The sequence below is a fragment of the Lutjanus erythropterus genome, chromosome 5 (genome assembly GCF_056507025.1).
Source record: "Lutjanus erythropterus isolate fLutEry1 chromosome 5, fLutEry1.hap2, whole genome shotgun sequence".
NCBI classification, from domain to species: domain Eukaryota; kingdom Metazoa; phylum Chordata; class Actinopteri; order Lutjaniformes; family Lutjanidae; genus Lutjanus; species Lutjanus erythropterus.
The window spans coordinates 8,847,855-8,869,767 of record NC_139321.1 but is presented as its reverse complement, the minus strand read 5'-3'; the positions used below and the strand labels follow the sequence as shown (position 1 = coordinate 8,869,767).

General features: G+C 43.6%; 1 protein-coding gene across 1 annotated transcript in view; it reads right to left on the bottom strand.

Moving 5' to 3' along the window:
- efnb1 (ephrin-B1) overlaps positions 1 to 21,913 on the bottom strand; it is an 81,371-nt gene that overhangs the window by 38,486 nt on the left and 20,972 nt on the right. Inside the window, exon 2 of the mRNA XM_084718692.1 lies at positions 9,738 to 10,015. Within this exon, the coding sequence (XP_084574818.1) occupies positions 9,738 to 10,015 (278 nt within the window). The remainder of the gene's footprint in view (positions 1 to 9,737; positions 10,016 to 21,913) is intronic.

Sequence of the window (21,913 nt, the reverse complement as noted above, 5' to 3'; positions counted from 1 at the left end):
TTCATGTTTGTTTGCTTTGCTCGGCACTCGTTCGATTCCATCAAGAAGCTCCTCTTTTTCTCTCTTTCTGCTCCCCCCCAAAAACGCTCCCCGCAGAAATGTTCACGCCATCCCCGGTCGGAGTTTCATCAGCCGCCCCTCATCGTAGCTGACCAAGCATGCAGTGGTTTCCATAGCAAGGAGGATGCGACATTAAATCTAACAACCTCTATAATTATACATCCATATTTCTCCGATGAGTTTGTGTAAACAGGCCCAGGCTCCAGCTCAGGGAGGCGGACTTCTTGGCAGGCCCCGGCTGAGGGTGCCACTGAATGGCTGTCGGAAAACAAAGCCATTTCAGAGTGTGCCTTGGAAAAGAGAAACCACTGTTCTGGGGATGGCGGAGAGCGAGAGCGAGCTTCATCTGAGAGACAGAGAGCTGTGATTTGAGCTTAGCTATTGGCCGAAGAAGAAAGACACTGAGAATATGTGTTGTTGGCAAAGCAGAGGGCAAACAACCTCAGACATCTCAGATGGAGAAGGAAATATGCATTTGTGAGTGTTTTAGATTATGGGCCTGACATTGTTTTATCCTGCGCTTATGTTTTTTTATACACCAATACACCATTGTCCAATGCAATTTGCCTTATGGACAATGACGCTCATCTTTTCATGTCCTACATTTACTTTTCCTAATCACCGTGGACTCTTCTCCAACCGTGCATCTTTTCCAGCGGTCTTAAGATGTCTCCTCTCCTTTTGCCTGGAGCTATTTTAGTGTTGCAAAAAAACCACAGAGATGACTTGTGCACGGCGGATGGAATTAAAACGAAAACCAGGAAGCTACTTTCAAAATCACTCGTCGAGAGAAAAGAGTCTTTCTGCAAATGAGTTTGTGTTAGTCGAGAGGGTGAAAAGGAAAACAAAAAATCAACAGTGTTGTTGTTTCGCAAGAGTTAGCTCTGCGGTCTCTCGTGGTCTGTGCGCTGAAAGGAGATCTGAGCTATCAGTTAACAAAAATGACTTGAACACAGACTTCCCACAGCACACACACTCGCAACTTCCAAACGAGAGAGGGGGGAAGAATAATGGAAAGAGAAAGGGATGGTTGGAGGTGTGGGAGCGAGGGATGACATAGTAGGAAAAGGAGGGAGAGCTCGCACGCAGGATAAAATATTCTAATAAGATAAGCACGGAGCACAGCCAAGGAGGGATGAGTGTCTGCATTTGAAGATGCACGGAGCGGACTAATTGAGATGAATACATGAATATATCAGCTTCATCTAGCAGCGACGGGTTCAGCCGTAACCAATGGTTACCATTCACTTGTACAGCCACGTGAGCAGCCCTCCCTCTCTAAAACAAAGTCCTCACGCCCCCCCCCCCACACCCAGACTCACCCCCCCACCACCCCTCCACCCCGCCTCCCTCCACTCTAAACAAACTCCTCTGTAATAAACGAAAGGCAATAACCGGCGACAATAACGCTGTGCCTGCTAACCCTCTCTGAATGAAATATCCAAAGGAGAAGTAGCAGAGGCAGCCCGGATAGATTTGCAAAGCAAGCAGAAAGTCATATATTACACTGGCACTCTAATAAACACTGGGGCTGTATTCACTCACAGTGGTGGGGGGGGTGGTGGGGGTTAAATCTCCTTATCCCAGGCCATGCTGCTCCACCGGTGCTAACCTGACCTGTTAGCAGGGTTTACTTTGAAAATGAAATCCGTTAAGGCTTACTGCTTAAATCTCTAATCGGTAACATCAATGACAGCTACTCGAAGTCAATCTGCGACTGGTTTTCTGTGTGAATCCACATCTTAAAGCAGTTTGCATTTCACGGTGATTTCCTAATTGAAAATCATGACAGACACTGCAACTAAATGATTGATAAGACGGCATTTAAATGATTTAGAGGTATCTTCTAGAATCAATGGACATAAAATGACACTTTTTTTTTTTGCTTCTTTTTGAGCTTATATGTTACTTTATCCCAGGAAATATACCATAGCATTTCAAATAGGACTAAACTTAAAGTTATGACAGTATCCTCTAGGATCAGTGTATGTAAAATAATACATTTTCAGTCACTTTCTGAGCTTATATGAATCTTTATCCTAGGGTACACAGAAGTTAAAATACGACTGAATTTAAAGCAATATCAGCTAGGATCAATGGTGATAAAATTAGTTTTTTGACCACTTTCTGTGCTTATATGTTTCTCTATCCCAGGATATATACCATATCATTTCAATTAGGACTGAATTTAAAGGTATAACGGTATCTTGTAGGACCAGTGGAAACAAAATGATACTTTGTGCCACTTTTTTGAGCTCATATCTTTCTTTGTCCCAGGATTTATACCACATTTAAAACAGGATTGTCAGAAATGCTTGCCAACAATACTAAACATTATTTCAGGTTTTGTAAGGGATTTTTAATTGTCTCCACTCTGCTAAATATGCAATAAAACAGTCCGCCCTTTGTTCTTTACTGCTAACATGTATGTGGGAGAGTCCACAGTGTCTCTTGCTTGTAATTAAAATCTTTCAGTTCGATTGTACTGAGGGAGGTTACCAGATGTTAACATTTATCGTTTCTCGACAAAAATTCATTTAATTGAGAGTTAGAAATGTGTGAGTTATTTGCATCTCTATAATCTGACAATCAAAATGCCTTTGTCTTTTTCTAACGCGCCGCTGACACATTGCAACTGCCTTTTTTTTTTCCTAAGCGGCTGTGATTTGATTATGGTAATTTTATGTTAACTCTAAAAGATGACATTTAACACTTTTTTTTTCTAATCAGATTACTGTTATTGCACTGCAGCAAATCGAGCTATAAGCCTGCCAGTGTTTATATTTATTTAACTGTGCCTTCATTTGCCAAGCATTCATTTGTGTGTGTACATATATGTGTGTTTGTGTGTTCATGTTCTTGAGCTCGCTTGCATTATTACTGAGTACCTGCGTGGGAGCGCGCATGTGCACATATGTCGGCGTGTTTATGTCCTTGCAAATGTAGGGCAGGGGAGGATCTTGTGATCTGCTGCAGCCGGGCCAGGGATTTCAACCTTGACCTTCAACTCTCCCAAGGGCAAGAAACTGACTTGTGAAGCAAAAAAGGAGATGGTGTTGCCTGCATATTGCTCAATGAAGCAGCATTCCTCTGGGTGGTATTTGGATAGAGTTGTACATAATGTGTAGGTTGCTGTGGAAAAAAATAACAGTGATACAGGAAAGCCCACGCAAAAAACAGCATGAACATTAGTGATATGCAACAAACCTTAATCCTGTCAGGTGTGAGCACCAGAGAAAGATCATCCCACGACACCACGTGAAGTTTTCAGATATATTCTTTGACATTGTTTTCCAAAGAGTGGGTCAGCACCCACGTTTAAGAGAGGAAATGCAGATGGCTTTTTTTCTCTTACTGATGTATCCTCAAATAATAAAGTGCTTATCTGTCACTCTGTATTTCAAAAAAAAAAAAAGCGGAGGAATTTGGACTGGATTTACCTGCAAAGTCAAAGAAGCTAAGCGACAGGCATGAAAAACATCTTTGAGGTGTGCTGCGAACGGGTGTTGTGTATTTCACTGAGGCAATCTTCCCGAGGCGAGATAGCTCGTGCTTCGCTGCGGCAGTATTCTGGTGGGGAAGTCGGCGTGTGTCAGAGTCCACGATGGTACACTGAGATGGAGAGTGACAGCTGTCAGGGGGGATCAGGCTTACCCTGCCCACTCGCTACACAGGAAATCAAGGCAAGAAGACGAGTGCACGGCGACAGGCTGCCTCTGTTTACTGCCTCATGGCCTTACCCTTATATAGAACAGAGACTCACCGGCCCCGCTAACCACCGAAAACATATCACCGAGCAGTCATGGTACATTATTTCAATGAGGAGCGAATGGGAGAGAAAATGTAGGGACTTTTTTTGGCTGTTCTGGGGACACATAAAGACTGGCTGTATATATGCGTGTGTGTGTGTGTGAGTACGTATGCGTGCCCCTTCTTCCTCTTTGCCGCTCTGTTGCTCATTTTCTCCATTATATTTCCTTTGCCCTAAAAGCCTCCTGTCTAAAATCACTTCTCTCATGACTCTAACCCCTAAACACACCGCGGCCATTTTCCTCACAAACAGCTCATTCCACATCCTGTGTTTAGACAACGCAATGAAATACAACCAGTTTGTCGGCTCATACACCAGGAGGGCGGGAAGGTGGATGTATATATACTGTATGTGTGTGTGTGAGAGAGAGTGTGTGTACGTAGGTGGTGGTGGGTGCTGATGGACAGCACAGGCTGGTGCTGGTCTGGGGCCTAGATCAGTGCAGGGTTATCATTACTGACCCCCCGCTGTGTTTCCGTGACCCCTTGTCCGCGAGTTTTGACCTTTAACCCACCCACGACTCCTGTCAGTGCCGGGCTGGGATGGACGGGACCGCGTGGACGAGATCCCCTGCAGTGACGCTAACACACAAATAAATATCTATGCACACACACGCACCATTTGTTGCTTACTTTACCCCACACCTTTTGCTGCTTATTCTACCCCCATGAGGAAGGGACAGCGGTGGAGGCGGAGGTGGGGAGCGGGGGTGGGGCGGAGATGATCAAGGAAAAGACAAACAGAGTCAGAGTGGAGACCGGGGGTGGACAAGTAAAACACTGCTGGAAGATTCAGTGGAATGTCCACTCCCTATGCATCTTCTTTTTGTTTCAAGCGGTGTCTGCCACGTTTGACCGTTAATCAGGCCAGATAAGCCGGGTCTTTATAGGCCGAGCAGATTTACGCCGCTCTGCTGGCCGGCTGGACTCCATTCCCAGCAGAGACGGTGGGATAACGCACTCACATCGTCTAGGAAGGGATAAGCTGGCCTGAAGAAGCTTCAACACACACACATGACTCTACACTGTCAGAAACAAGCGTTTCAAAAGGGTTCTACCTGAAGGGCTGAGGTTCTAGCCAGAGCCGTTTGCCTCTGAAGAACCCTTTTTTGAAGAGAGGGCATGCAAAATGGAAGAAAATGCTGTTTTCAACCCCTCAAATATGGAGGTTTCCCACATTCCCTTGTTTATTATCATATTAAACTGAATATTTTGGGATTTTAGACTGACAAAACAAGACATTTAAAGACCTGTGACTTTCGTAAACATTGCAGCCGCAGAATAAACATGGCAATTAACTTAAGTCTTTGATTTTATTTGATAATTGCTGATAAAACAATTTGTGCAGGGAGAAGTAAAAATTGACTTTGGGCCAAGAGGAAACAGACAACAAAAGACATTATCGTTGAACCCTGCTAAGTGAAACCTTTATAAATATTCTACGAGGGACCAAAAAGGAGGAACAAGCCAAGGAACCAATTATGCTTATAGTTACCACCTTTATTTCTAGGAGTGTACTGTACAGAAAAAGCAGGTAGAGTGTGTGGTGCAGGTGCTCGCTGTCCCTCTCTTGCTCTCTTGAGAAAACACACACATATTACACACATACGGCGACCATGCACGGCCATTATCTAAATGATAGATGAAGTGTGTCATGGTGTGTGCACAGGCTGCAGTGGAATAAATAAAGCAAGCTCTTCCTGTTGCAAAGGACAACAACATTAACATAATACCAAGACAAATACTACATCCGATTACTGCTGACGCGAGAACGTTTCAGTATATGAGCCTAATGATGATCTACCATCAGAGCTGGATCCTGCACAGCCAGCCTCCCTCGTGAAGGATTTACAACGGGCCACGGTTATGAGTTCACAGTCTGAAACACCACGGAGGAGCCGGAGTCAAGCATTCTTGGCACTTGCATAATACACACATCAGCAAGACTGTCGTTAGACAGACACAAGAGAGTGCTGTATAAAAGCAAATTCAACCTAAAGTAAATTTGATGCTTCCTCTTTGATGTTTGGATCATACTGTAGTCAAGAAGCATGCCCACGCACATGTCACCAATCGAGTTAGTTAAAATATTTATGATGTAATCAGGAGACAATATGTGGAGCAGCCCTGCCGCTAACAGCCGGGTAGGAAAACTTTGAGCAGACGCTGAAAGTGCCCAAGGTGTTTTCTAAAGACATGTGGGTGTAATAAAGCTCAAAGAAATAGTTCTTAAAGTCCACATGATATGTTGCCACAGGAGCGCTCAGCCCCCCCCCCCTCCTCCCCCACCAAAAAAAATTGTCGCTTGATAACATCACAAGCTTCATGCTTCCCTGCGTTCTGGCTCTGAGGGCGAGCGCACAAATACCGATTGAACTGCTACAGATCAAAAGAAAAACATATGTGAGATTTAATTTAGCGTGGATTTTTCCTTCAGAGAGGAGATTACATAAAGAAGCTATTTTTTACTGAAAGAATAAAACATAGCTTGGGTTTATTTTCACAACATGGGGGAGATTTAACTTAATATCTTCTGAAGAATTTCGTTAAATTGTTCAAATAAGCTTTCTAGCCATGTTCGCGAAAAAATGTTTACGGGGAGATAAATGTGATGATAAACATGAGAATGGATGGATATGGAGAAAGGTTGATTATGTCGGATTCTATTTATTCTCCCTCTTCAAAATACATCTCTTCAATTTACTTCATAAGAGATTATCAGAAGTGAATTAATTTTTAATCGCCTGCAGAGCCTTCACTCCTCACTGTGCCAGAAGTTCTTTGGCATGCCGCAGCTTGTTGCGTGTTAGCTTAGTCGCTGCATCTCTAACGTCACCCTCATCTCTGATCATTTCATTGATTCAGTGAGGAATCAATTACAGATGTGGCAGAGCCGCCGCCTGACAGCATCCTCAGACAAGATCAACCACAACACATGGTATGATTTTAGGAAACTGTTCAAGTCATTCCAGGAAATGTAGGAAATGACTAACTAAAGTAAAAAATGAGATAAGGCCTAAGTATCGTCTAGAATAACTCCGTTAGCTTCTGCAGCTACTGAGCTAAAAAGATGGGAAAACAGCTGCCCGATGTCTCATCCCCCCCTAGATGAACTGATGCTTTGTACCTGATGTAAGTCATGACTTAAATGATAAAGCTCGAAGTATTACAGAACTCTTATGGTCAAAAAATAATATTAAAAGATCCAAACCAGCAACACCCTAGTCTGTGTCTAAAGTTGTAAATCCTTCCTGAACTTCCTTTCATGTCCGTGGCAGCTCCAGGCCCATTTGTTCCTCCTTAAGACCTAAACTTAAAAAACAGCTTATAATATTAATTTTAATTTTTACAACAGATTAATAATTGCCTAAAACAGCTGGGAACTGTAGTTTTTTTTTTTTTTTTTTGCTGGGAAAAAATGAGCAGCTCTATAACTCGCTTTCAGTTGGTCAGTCCACAAAACTTTCCCCACCTTTTGGTGACCGCGGCTTTCACCTCAGGTGGCTGAAATTCGGCATGGAAGTCAAGTGTGTCTGTGTGTAAAGGTGTGTACTTGTCTTCATGCAAACTGGCTAAACAATTATTAACAAGTCTTTGGAAATCGGAGCGAAATACTGCAATTGAATTACTGCAAAACAGCACAGAATGCATTTGTTGGGGACTATTTTCAGTTTCAGATTAATTTGGCACTTTTTAAATTAAAATGCATCAAAATGCTAGACAAACGGCACATTATATTTGTTGAATTGCGTACTTACATTGTCCCAAATGTTTCCAACAATGTTCAAATGCAGGGAAATCTGTAATTTATTCAAGGCAACAGTCCATTTCCTGTTAGCCGTTGCTAGCTCATTTCTATAACTTCCAGGAAAATTACTGGATAGGTCGGGTATGTCAGAGAGTGGAAAAAGAAGTCGGAAAAAAACATGATTACACATAATTTGATTTCTGCCTGAGTAATGTCAGACAGTTTTAATCAGCTCTGATGGTACCTAGCAGTATAACTTCCATTTAATATGTTCAAAATAAACCACAGTGTGGATGTTGATCATAATAATGGAACATGTAGCCCAGTGCAACAGTGTGGATCATTCATGTGTTTTACTAGTTTCTGAACAACAACGGAGGTCTATAGCACAGAAGTATCAGCTAAGTCAGGCTTTGGCTTCTCATGCAACGGGTGTTAGGGGGATAAATTGATTGTTGTTTTTGGTCTTTTCGTGGGATTTGCTTACAATTAGAAAAATACAGAAAATCGCCAGCCTTATCCTAGCCAAATATACCCGAGGGTTTCACTGTGTAGCAAAAAGCAGGCGTGTAATTAACGGCAGCTCCTGTGACCATTAACTGGGATTGTGATGACCAAATTATTTTATATATTATGTATACATCATTTCACAGCAGCGCCCTCATTATGATTATAGACTTTCCACTTTATTTAAAAACAGGACTCTTGCAAAAATCTGTTTCCTTGGTGACCCAACAGAACGTGTGACATCGAGAGCTCAGTTCTAAGACTTTCTGTGACTCAGCAATCATATTTCTGTCTCAGGCCTCACACGCTCTTCACCCTGAACACACTCCTTTCATTTGTGCCAGGAGGATCGAACATGTTTGAGCACTCTCGATTGCTGAACTCGTGCTCGTGAAACTTTCATTGTTGCTTTGACAGTTTGGTTTGTTCTGTATTGTGCTCCACAGCCATAAAATATCGAAGCTGCTGAAGGAGGCAGAGAAATATACAGACCCATCAGGGTACGTGAAAGAGTTTTTTACTGGAGTTAGACTTTCAACGGTTTTAGATGTAAACTGACTGAAACAAAGAGGGGCGTTATTTTATTTCTTTCAAAGGTGTTGTTTGAGACACCCATTTATGATCAGGCCCTGCAGCTTTGCAGGTATATAAACAGTAACAAGTCTCAGGTAGGACCTGCTGTCTATCCAGGCCAACACATATAAAATGCCAGATAAATTCTGATAGACTCTGTCTTGTCATACTTACAGATGACTCTCCATTATGTTTTTTAGTTAGCCTTTGGGACTTTGAACTGGAGGATGCCAAGCCTCCTCTGAAGCTGGTGAGATTTCACTCCACAGAGGACTTGTTACATTATGCTGATTTTGTCCTCTAAATATGTCAAAACTGCACTTCAAATCTAATTCCTCGTTTCAAGTACAGGTAGCGAATGCCTGAAATAAAATGAGGGATGTTGAGTTTGAAGCCTAGATGCTCCTCAACTCCACAGAGGCCATACCTCCTCATTTTCAGTGAGTCACATTTGGCACACATTTATTAACAGTTAAATTACAGTGGGTTTTAATATCTCTGTGATATTCTGAAGGGTTTTGAGGATTAATTTTAATGACTGTAACTTACAGATATCCTAAAGTCCACAGCATGGCGCAAGACTACGCCAGGATCCTGAGAGGGAAGCAGCAGGAGGCTCTCAGCAACTGAACACTGTCTCTATTTTCTAAATTAGTACCTTGTGTTTTTTTTTCAGGAAACTTCTTGGGAATTATTAGGAAGTTTAAGTCCTGTAAAAACGTACCTCAGGATTGTATTTAAGTAAAATAGAACTTGAGTGTCGGCTAAGATTGTAGGTTTGTATCCTGAACTGCCAGACGACTCTACCTCCCTAAACGCCAACTACCACATGTGCCATAAACAAGACGAGTCACCTCCAGTCGTTGCTGCGGAGCTGCTGCAGGGGCCATTAAAATACAGTTTTACTAGGAAACTCCCAAGTGTGAGTGTGTGTAACTGAGTGTGAAGCAGAGATTATTACTCAGATTGTTCAGTCAGGCTTCTCTGGTTAAATGAAGGTTAAATATCAACAGTAAATCTAATCTGATGGCAAACTTACAGGTGATGTAGTAGTTGACGTTCCTCTTGAACTCCAGGCCCATGTAGTTGGGGCTGAACTCCTGGAACTTGATGGTGAACTTGATGTCCTTCTCCGGCTTGTTGCAGTTGACCAGGACATTGGGATCGAGGACTGTGCTACAGCTCTCCGCCTGCTCCTTCTTTACCAGGTACAGCTTGTAGTACTCATACTCTCTGCCTTGGTCCGCTTTGGGACAGATGATGTCCAGCTTGTCCCCGATGTCTGGGTAGATCACCAGGCCCTTTCCAGCCAGAAACCTGGAGGACGAGGGGGAAAAAAGGGAGACAAATTGTTATTAACACACAATAAAAGAAGTCTGGAGAGGCAGCCACATATTTCAACAACAGTTTATACAGTCTTAATACTTTGAGCTATAGGAGTTATGGGTTTAGATTTGTCTGGCTTGGGCTTTTAGGCAGAGCGAAGTTAATTTGCCCCCACAAAAACACTACATGTAGCAGCTTGACATTGTTCAGCGTTACTCGACAGAGCGTTTCACACAAATCCTCTAAAGTTTTTTCTCAGACTTGGATCCGAATCAAAGCATACCAAAAGTTTACAAGGAGGGAAACAAGATGGCCAAACACAAAATGGCCGCCGCCGCACAAACGGCTAGAGATAGGATTACATCGGAAGAATGCCGCGGATTCTTTTTTCATATTTTTTGGAGGTCCATATAAGACCAGTGCTTCAACTTAATATCTGCGCTGCTCCTGCTTCAGAGGTCGGAGTTTCTGGAGGAAAAAAACAGCGCGCAGGGGTCATCTGGGAGGTTAAGGCTTCCTGGTTCATCTTCCCTCTGCCATGATCATCTACTGCAGGATTAAGATAATCCATCTGGCCTTACTGTACCTCTCCACCTCGCTCTCTGCTGCCAACTCAATCAGATCAGCGCTTGTTCTCCTTTATTCACTAAAGGTGGGGAACAGGAGGAGACCCACTATGTGTGTGTAAGTGTGTGTGAAGAGAGGGGGCGGGGGTACACTGAGTGCTCGCAGTGTGTTTGGGCAGTGGTGTGTATGTTTATGCACGCATGCATGTGTGTGTATGTGTGCGAGTCGGTCAGCAAAATGGGCTGAGGTTGCGGTCTGATGGGGGGGCAGACGGGCTGAATCATTGTTCTGGACTTGTTTGAGGCTTAAAATGTCAACATGGTTCAGCTCTGCTGTCCCAGTTAGCCAAGCATTAACCCAGACAGCCGGACTGACCACGGGTGTGTTTATGTACGTGTGTGTATGTGTGTGTGTGTGTGTGTGTGTTGTGGTCGCAGACAGCGAGCACAGCAGCGGGGCTATCTGCTAGATCTGCCCATGCCAGCGGATTTAAGCAGGATTTAGCGGCGTGCAATGCATTTGTTGTTCTTTCTGATCCCTCACATTTTAACAAGACATCAGGGGCCGGGCCCCTCTCTGTCTCTTTCTGTCTCTGCCTTCTTTTTCTCTCAGAGTGTAATCTCACCTTATCTACAGCCCCTCATTTCATCATCACACACATCATTTCACCACTAAATAACTGACTCTTCAGACAGGCCCAGGGAAGGGAGGACTGTGATGCCTCCTGAAAGACGCTGATAGAGGAGTGTGTGAGTATAAGGGGGAGCTTATGATCGCCATCCCTCCTCCGCTGATGTTAAACACTGGCAAACGGCCAGCCATTGTAAGAAACCATCATTTAAAAAGTCCCATTTTCTGAAGAAATACCCCCCATGAAAATGAACATGATTGGATTAAGGCCTTTTCAACATTCATGGCCATTCTTCTCGGACAGGGACATTACCAAATAAATGACTTCATTCACAAAAGAGATAAATGCAACATGAAATTTGCAAAAACGGTCAAAATCCTGTCCATCAAACCCCTCCACCCCCACTTTTTTTTTTTTTGTGATGGAGCACGAATGCATGTGCGGATAGGACCTCTCATACCAGCCTTGGGAGCGGGTGAGACGTTATTTCCACGCTATTGTCTGATGCTCATGGGGGTGAGGCGGGGGCTGGGGGTGAGAGGAGGGGTTGCGCTAATTCAAGGGTCGATAAGAGAGAGAACGCGGGGTATCCTTTGTCCTACCTCTCCCAACAATTTGCTGGTTTTCAGCAGCAACACTCTGCATCTGCTCGTGTGTGTTTGTGTGTGTGTGTATGTGTATGTGTGTATTACTCATGTTGTAGGCACACAAATCTGTTTATACATTCACATTGTGAGGACTTGCCTTCCTTATGGGGACCAATTACAAGTCCCCTTAACAAAAATCATTAAATATTAGGGTGAAAACTTGATTTAGGGTGAGGGTTAGTCTCCAGAAAATGAATGCAAGTCAATGTAATGTTCTCTAAAATGATGGAAATGTAACTGTGTGTGTGTGTCTGTGCCTAAGTGTGCATATGTTTTCATTCATTCATGCGTATGAGTGTGTGTGTGTGTGTGTGTGTGTGAGTGTGAGTGTATGTGTGTGTGTGTGTGTGTGTGTGTGTGTGTGTGTGTGTGTGTGCACCATGCCAGGGTACACGTGCGTGTGTCTATGAAGACACGGACACAATCAGTCTCTAATTGGATCTACAAGATGCATCAGTGAGGCATAAACAAGTTTCCATGGCAACATTAGGCTTTGTTGCTGACCACCCCCCCCCCCCCCACCTCCTCTCTATTCCTCCCTCGATCCCCCCCCAATCTCAGCCCCCTCTATTTCTGCTCCCCAATCTCATTCCCTCTAGCTTTATCCTTCCCTCTCATTCACCTCCTCAACATTTCGCTCATTCTGTTTTCTCTCACCCCCTCCCCTCCACCCCCCCCCCCCCCCCCCCCCCCCCCCACCTCTCTCTGCACACACACAAAAAAAACACCTAGAGAAAAACAAGCGAGAAACCAGAGAGGGGGAAAAAAGAAAGACCAGACAAACATCACAATTAGACCTTGATTTGTTTCACTCAACAAGTAGGTGTTTTCTAGTTTCTCGTTTCTTTGTAGGGAAATTGTTGGCAACTTTTTTTTTGTACATGTTATGTTAAAAATACTTAAAAGCCTGGCTCTCAAATAAAACAATGAGCCTAACACCCCACTTCTCAGTTTTACAACCCATTCATTCCATTATCAAAGCGAGCCGCAACAATTTAGATGAATAATTAAGATTTCCAAAATCTTAATATCTTAATATCCCTGAAGGATTTAATCACAAGCCGGCCCCTGTCATTGATTCAATTTTCCGAGCAGGCCTCCTAGTTGGCGGTTAGATAGCTATCCTAAGTGAATTCTCCGCTTCTGTTTCCCAGCCTTTGTTAACTGTCTGCTATAATGAGGCTCTGGCTGCTGTGGAGGTCTGGAAGCGCCATCGCAGATGGGAAAGAAGCAACATAAAAGAAATAGGGCAGCAATTAGTGTTTAGCCCAGTTTAAAAGCCCTCCACTTGGCAAGCCGCGGCCCAGCTCCAGTCCAGGATGTGAAACTAAACTGGTGGGCTGGGACTTTGTCTCCCGTTTGTCTCTCTGTTGGCTTAATCAGCGCCACTCCGGTGCTACACACAGCCACGCAATGGAGAGGAGGAGACGAGTGACTGAAGATTATTGTACTTTTGAGGAGGTCGAAAAGGGAAAAAAAGGGGGAAAAGGGAGGTTGAATTGCATCTTTCATTCATGTTGTCTGGAGACTTTATAAGACCTGTTGATGAAAGAAGTTTGAGAGCACAGAGGAAGAGCCGTGCAGATACAAACGATGTTTCTGGGAAATGACCCCGAACGTGAGAGCGCCTTTATTCCCCTCATGTCAAACGAGGTGGATCTGCCTGAACCAAACAAAATAAAGAGAATCATTTTCAAAACAACCAAATGAGGTTGGTTTTGTTTCATCTGGATGGCTCCACGGCGTGCTCAATCCTGTAAAGAGCTTATCCAAACAGACCTACACTACAGCACAGCGGAGAGAGAACAGAAAACAACGAAGCAGAGGAAAAAGAGAGGAGAGAGGAGAACCCCCGCCTCTCTCTTTTTACATTCCACTGGTGAATATGAGCACATGATCTCACATATGCTACCACCCCCCCCACCTCCCCATACACATACACACACACGGATGTGAGAGCACACAAAAGCACTGTGGGGTGCATCCTGGACCTTCCCAGCCCAACTTCCCAGCCACCCCTATTCAAGCGCCCTGCCCTCACCGACTTTCATATAAAACGCCGCCTACACTAAGGCCCACTCAAAGCCCCTTACAGAGCCTCAAACCAGCCCTCCCCCCCGTGTCCTCCACCCCCGTCCAGTCAACTCAGGCCTCTGCCCCGAGCATAGCACTGGCAGGCAGCCTCGGCCGCTGAATGAATGGACCCGAGACACAGGAACTGTGAGAGAAAGAGGCAGAAACGGCTCATATCAACAGAATGGTGTCAAATTGATTTGTTCCTCCCAAGCAGCAGCATGAACATGCCATACATGACAATCAAAATCAATTATCCTCCACCACGTATACAGGGCAATTCATCTCTACCAGTGATGTGCAGGCAGGGTAGGCAGTGCATCACCAAAACTAGAACAGGAATATTGTTGTATCTGTTGATCATTTCTTCATTTTCAGAATTCATTATTCTATGAATTTCAGAATAAAAAATAAGCCAGAATAGTTGTTTTTGTTTTTGACTATACTATTTTTGCCACAGCTCCCACCTTTCCTGAAAGCTAAGGCAGAGGATATTTATACCTCTGTAGAAATTCGTGGGTTTGCACATGCATTGCCGGTTCTCACAGTGTTGAAGTGTTGAGTGATCACTCCTGAGGCAAAGACCGACCCTTCTTCAGTCTACGGTCTGTGGCTGTTCGATGTGACAGTCACTTTTTTACCCTGCAGGCCGCACCCTTCCCGACCTGGATAGCAGTGCACCTGTTACAGATATGAGTGTGTGTATCTGCTGCAAGATGCCATGAATGTAGTGTTGCAGCAGTCGAAACAGTTCTTGGTCTTGTGACTCATCTCAAGCCCATTTTTTAAGGTTTCTGTCTCGTCTCGGAATCGACCACATCTTTACTCAGTCTCAGACAAAGAGGACTTGAAATTTTATTTCAAGACCACAACTGCAGGGATATGACTAAATTGCTTGTGCATTGTCTGATTTATTTGTTAACATCATTGCTGTGATTGGATGTAAAACTAGCTGTTTTAAATGCAGCCAATAACCACCCTCCTTCACACACATGCCAAGAAAGTGAATGTGGGAGACAGGAGAAGAAGCTGTGGCTGTCGGGGGGGAGATGTCAGCCAAACCTTCTGTAATAAAATTTGGCTACTTAAACCGCAAAGAGCATCCAAAAGAAAAATACAAAGCAGCGTGTAAATTCTGCAATGCAACGCGTACTGAGACGGCCAGGATTGGCACTTGGACAGGAAGCATAAAGAAAGGTAAGCTAGGTGTAAGTGATGCTAGCAAAGCTAGCTAGCTAAGTTATGTTTTTGCTGGTGTACAGCGATAAGACATCTGCCACATAAAGCTATGTAGCTCATTTATATAGTAATGTTACATCAACTTCAGCCCATGTCAATGAGCTAAATGGTTAGTTCGTTACATGTCATGTAGCGATGGCGTCCAGGATTTGAAGACCAGTAACATCAATTTAAAGGATGTAATAACGCCATGTGGATACTATCTACAGTTTAAGACTTTTTTGTAATTGCACATTGCTTTTGTGTTGGTCTGCCCACTTCACTTGCTAGCTGCTAGCACTGTTTAGCGCAGATAGCTCAACAGTGGAGGTCTGCATGTATATTTCTTACTAAAAATATTTTCAAAATGATTCTTTAAATGGTAAAATTAGCACCTTAGGTAGGCATACTTCGTGATTTATGTATTTATCTATTTTATTATTTATTCTATGATCTCATGCAAACAGGGTTCATACACCTCTCAATTCAACCTTTTCCAGTGCCGTACATACATATACATGCACTAAAAATCATTATTTTACTTCTTGCTACTTCTTCTACTGATCTGTTCTATAGACAACCAAAATTATGTATCATGATTCAGCAGAAAGACAAAAATAACAAAAAATTCATGTTTCAAAATGTATGACCTCATCTTAAGTGAACAATTCAGTCAGATAACTATTTTATTATTAAAGTAATGCAATTACAATTTCAAGCAGTTTCAAGTGTTGCCAAGGATTTCCAGCATTGGTACGAACCTTGAGACTTTTTTTTGTTTATCCATGCGTAATATGAACTTGGGATGCCGCGTTAATTGAATGTAGAAATGTGCAACATTGACAGATCGCTGCCTATCCAGGCAAAGATTACAGCGCACATTACTGGTCTCTACCAGAGGGAACATGGCAACAGCCTGAATGCAGGTACTACCTCTTCCTCTTTTTGTCTCATTTATGCAGCCCAACATGCAATCTTTCACTCTTTCTCTCTGGCCTTTAAAAGCACATGAGTGCCTCATGTAAAAAAAAACAAACACACATACACACACACTCCACACACACAATCACCACAACAGGTACTCTATTCCCTTTGCTCTCAGCGTGGTAATTATCACGCCAGGAAAAGTGTTCCCTCACCAATTATCATTTCTCTTTTACATTATCCACAAAATCTGTGTGCCTGCTTCCCCCCTCTATTATTACAGACGACACTCTCCGTTCGGCAGCCATGTTTGCGGCTGTTTCAATCAATATTCCATTGGCTTACAGTTGGGATTTTTTATGGTTTCTCATGAAACATTACAGTAATTCACCCGCATGACAGTGGTTACACTTAAGTCTGTTAAGAACACAAAGCTGTGTTATGCAAAGAGCATTGCAGTTAAGCTCTTGTGTAATATATACGGTACAGCGCAGGGGTTTAAGGCTGATTCACTTGCCTCCAGCAGTCTATGTTTTGTGTAATCATAGGGTACAAACGCATCCTGTTCTCATTCAAGTCAATCAATATTAAATAATTGTCTTCAAGCGGGGACTGTTTCAGCCTTAAACCACTTTCAGATCCATCAAGATAGAGCCACATGCTCGCTCCGCCTCACAATGGAAACATTCAGAGAGCAGCTTCTGAAATGGCTTCCCTCTTGATGTGTGGTTAAGATCCACGGAGCGCTGTTGACACAGCGTGATCATTTCATTCTTGGGAGAAAGGCACGTATCATCAAACTGTCAGTGTGTTTGTACAGTTCCAGGGAAATCCGCCACATCTGTAACACTGTCGAGTCACGTGGGTCGTCGGTAATCTGACTAACAGCTCTGAAACTGGTGTAAAGTTATTAATTTTCAGTTTTAATTTTGAAGTGACCATAATAGTTATAATTAAAAGAGCAATATATAAGTTTTAAACTTTCAAAAATTAACAAATTATCAACAGAATGTCAAGATACAACTGCTCTGACATTATGTTAAAGGTGTCTGTGTGTTGCAGGTATATCTTATGAGGAACCTGCTGCCTTGGTCCATCCTGTCTTGTAATCCCATTTTGCACCTCCAGAGGTAATAGTCTAATAGTATAGGTCGGGCCTCTAGCTGTAGTTTCAGCTGGAGATGTGTGTGATGTGCGAGTTTGCTACATTGCACAAGCTGTCTTAAGCTTTTTTAGTCTAATAAATAAGAAAGAAAAGTAGAACTTGCAAAGTTTAAAGAAATCATTTTTCTCTTTTACCACAATAAGACTACCTTCATTGTATTGTAAACTCATCTTAAAACACACTTTTCAAATTCTACAGAAACAAAATGAAATGCACCAAAACTTGGTTAGCCTTTTCACTGTTCCAAAAATCACCAACCGATAGCTGATTGGTTCCAAGGTTGAAGCAGAGTCACCTGGTAGGACCGCTATGGGCAGCGCCATTCTTAATTGTAGTGTCAGAATAATTTGTCCGAGCTGTTCGTAAACACTCCAGAAAGATGCAAGGACATTAAATACCTATATTTTGGGTCAGTAAAGCATCCTGAGCACAGCAGTGGGTCATAAATGATGATTGACAGAGATTATGTTTAAAAGACTGACATTATTTTTTAAGAAAATGTTGCATGTAATGCCTTTAAGCCTGGGAATGGCTGCTTCGGCGTGCAATGCCACTCGGAAGGTGAGCTGGTCGCAGGTCTGCCCTCTTAGCCACCGGCTCAACCCAAGTGCTTGTATACATAGCTGGCTTCTGTCAGGCCGTCGCAGGGGGAAGATGTTCTTAGGGAGGCCGACTGTAAACACACACACATAAACACACGCCCCGCAGTGTACACACACCGGTTTCCTCACATGTCAGACACGGTAAACAAGTCGCCTCAATGCTGGTGCAGGCCACACACACACACAGGGACACACGAACAAGGATCCTGAAATTAAGCAAAACAAGGCCCATCTGGCTCCAGAATTGTTTAGCAAAGCAGCAAGGATTTGACCCTTATTATAGAAAAGCAGGACAAACTCGCCAACGGGTAGTGGTATTGGATAAACTATAAACTCAGTCCAAGTTGCATTTAAACTCTTGGCAACACAGGCTTGCTGGAAAGCGGAAAGCTCTGTATTTTCCCTCCACTCTGTCCCCATTAGAGGGACATAAATGAAGATGTCAGAGGCAAAAAAGACAGACAGAATATCCTGAATTCCACCCCGCAGAGAACTGCTTTTGTACGTGTGAACACAGACACCCTCGCTCTCTCACAGACAGGCAAACACACACTAGCTTCAGTTAGCTCAGTCAACAGGCTGGCATGCAGAGCAAATCAGATTCAGCGTGACTCATAACAGTTGCACACAGGCGAGTTATAACACACACACACACACACTCGCATGAGCACGGCTGACACACACCTCTCATGTTCACCAAACAGGCTCAGTATGCTTGCCCTCGATCACTGTCGCACGAGGGGCTAGCATCACACCATCGGCGGCCGTAATGAGCTAACAAGATGACGCCCAGATGGCCTTGCCACAAGGAGGACAGAAGTGGACGTTGTTACTAGACGAACAGGCTGAAGAGGACTGTTGAGCGAGAGGAGTGTCAGGAGTCATTAGGGAGGAGAAAGAGCATAATCTGTTTCTTCTTATGGCCTCTGTGGTTTCCGTCAATGCCGAGCCCATCCCTCTCTAAGAGCAGGGGAGTTAAGCGAGCATGGGTGTATGCGGTCGTGATTGAACGTCATCCACGGTATCAGTGACAGCGAGAGAAGGCCCAGACTGTTGCACTCTGAGCCACCGCTTATTCATCCCTGAGCCCAGGGACTGAGCTCTTCCAGCTGGAGGGTGAAGGAGAACAGCAGAGACGAGACGAGAAGAGGAGAAAAGTGGGGTTGGGTACCAAACTTGGTACTTTTAACGGTACCAACCGAATTATGTTGGTATTACTGACATATGTGCTAAATTTTGTTACCTGAGAGCACCTCAAAAAACAGTTAAATGTCCTCAGAGGGATGTTAATGATTAATCATTAATCGACTAATTGCTGTTAAGAATTCAACAATTAAAAATGTATTAATAGATAATTAATCAAGAGTTTAGAAATGACAGTAATTGCTCCTCGTGTGACACTGTTTTGTCTGGCAGAGTCATCTGCTGAATAGGGAAACTTAAACTAGAAATGAGAAAAAAAAAAAAAGAAAAGAAAATGAGAAAAACTTGCATTTCCAACTATCACTTAAGGAAAATGGCCAACATTTGCAACCCTGTGCCCTGGTAACAGACTGGCAAGTGGGCTGCAGGTTGCAGGGAGGAGAGAGGGATATTATTTTGTGTGGCGTGTAAAATGTTCTACATAAATGATAAAATGTTTTAAATAAATAATAGTGTTTAAATTGAAGTTACTTACTGACTTACTTTTTTATAACAGAAATTACATCTCTGTTATTACAGAGGGAGTAAAGTACAGAAAAAAGGAACCAGTACCGAATTCCAGGTACAACGCTGAAGAGAAGAGAAGAGAAGAGAAGAGAAGAGAAGAGAAGAGAAGAGAAGAGAAGAGAAGAGAAGAGAAGAGAAGAGAAGAAGGGTTGGGTCCTGAACTCCAAAGAGAAGAGACATTTTGGCTCCGCCGGACGAGACAAGGGAGCTTTGGGTCAGTTTCAGCCCGAGTTTAGCCCTCATTCTGGGGTTGCTCTGTGACCCATACACACACAAGTCTCCTTCCTCCTTCCTCCCCTGGCTCCTTCCCTGGCCACGACACAACATGCACAAACACACACACACACACACACACAGCCAGCTGCCTCCCATCACTGAGGAGCAGCCACAGATGGGCTCTGCATGCTCCGTAAAGATCTCTCCACAGGCCCAGTCTACAGTGGCTGCCAAAACCCGCCTGGCCCGAGCCCACTGTATGTGTGAGCGTGTTTGTGCAGATATACGTGTGTCCATACATGCCTGAGTGGGTGACCGTGTGTGTGTTAGTGTGCCAGACACCCCGAACGTGCCAGAGTCGGTTGGTGTGTGTGTGTGTGTGTGTGCGTGCATGTGTGTGTGTGGTGGGGGGGCCTGGACAGTCGTAGAGAGAGGAATCCCTCAGGACTAAGAGCTGCAGAGCAGAGAGTCAAGAGCTGGACCGCGATGCAAGGTTGTAATCAGTGCCGAGCAGAGCAGGAGGGGAGAAAGCAGGAGAACCTCCCAGACGAACAATAGCATCTCTCACACTCGGCCCCGATTGTGTTTCACTCCCACTTGGGGGAGCGAAGGAGAAACTAGAGAGAAAAAGAATCATAACCATTATCAAACCCACGCAGCTTGCCCGGGTTGTTAACCAGCAGCCATTTTCAGCTCTGTATCTCCGACCCCATCGATAAGCCCTCAGAAAGTATTTCTCGGGAAAAAAAAAAAAAACAGCCCTTTAATGTTGCTACTCAATCAAAACATCACATGTACTAATAAGTGCACACACAAACACACACACACACACACACACACACACACACACACACACACACAGCTCCATACAGCAGTTATTTAAATTCTGTTTGGCTTAGATAGAGCCGGTCATGGTTAAATTCAATTTTTAACAATTGCCCTCCTATCTCAGCATGGTTAAAAATTACTTTAGCCTGAATAATGAAGCCAAGTGAAAAGCTCATTGAGGATGAGAGGCAGGCTACGGTTTGTAGCTAAAGTTGGCTAATTTTTTCAAACTCGTGCTTGGAATGAGTGGGCTCTCAGACACACCGGGGGGGAGGGGGGGATGACGGAGGAGGTTTAAGTTGCCCCGCTCAGCAGTATTTTGGCACCGACACATCTGGGAATCAAATCAGCGAGTGATCAGCCACAAGACATCCCCCAAACAAACCTGACACCCATTCCTAATGAGGTTTTTTATCTGCAACATTTTGAGAAGTACACCTATTTGCTTCCTTGCCTGCAGTAATTGAGGAGATTGATACCACTCTCATATCTGTACGGTAAAAATGAAGCTGGAGCCAGCAGCTGGTTAGCTTAGCATGAAGACTAAAATAACAAGGGGAAACAGCTTGCCTGAAGGTAACAGAATCTGACCACATGTAACACTGCTATGTGTTGATTTTACACTTTGGTTTTTGTGCGGATTAAACAAATGGGATATTACCAGGGATGCACAATATAGGATTTTTGCCAGTATAAAGTCTCTGCTGTGAAATTCACATATTATTGTGCCTGCTCTTACTGTGATGGCCCATTGGCAGATGCAGACATAAAATACAATGCTTTTCAAAATGTGCACATTCACTATGCACATTTCTCCATGCAATAAGAAAACTACTGCTGGCAGTTTTTTTTTTTCACTGGTGCCTGTTTCCCTTTGTTATTCACAAATTCGTCATCGTGATCGGGATGGCGGCTCTTAAGATAGACGGCTAAATTTGTTGTGTTGAAGGAATGTGAATTTATATGACTGACACAGTGCAATCACTGCAAATAACAACTTTGCTATCCGTTTCAGATGCTTCAAAAAACCATCCACACCGCAGACATTTTTGCAGTATTGCAAGGAACAACATTATGCACAAAGTAGACATGTGAAAAATGACTGAATCCTCAAGTAACTGTTTCCATTTTACAAATATTATACCCGTTACTCTCCTTTTCTCTCTCTCTTCACTCACAGTACACTGACCTGGTTTAACAGTGCCTGCCTGTCCTTAAGTGTCTGGTCAACAGGCTGTCTGACTTAAATAATTACTGAAGTAAGAAAAATGACTTGCACATCTATTACTTCTTTTCTGTGTGTGTGCA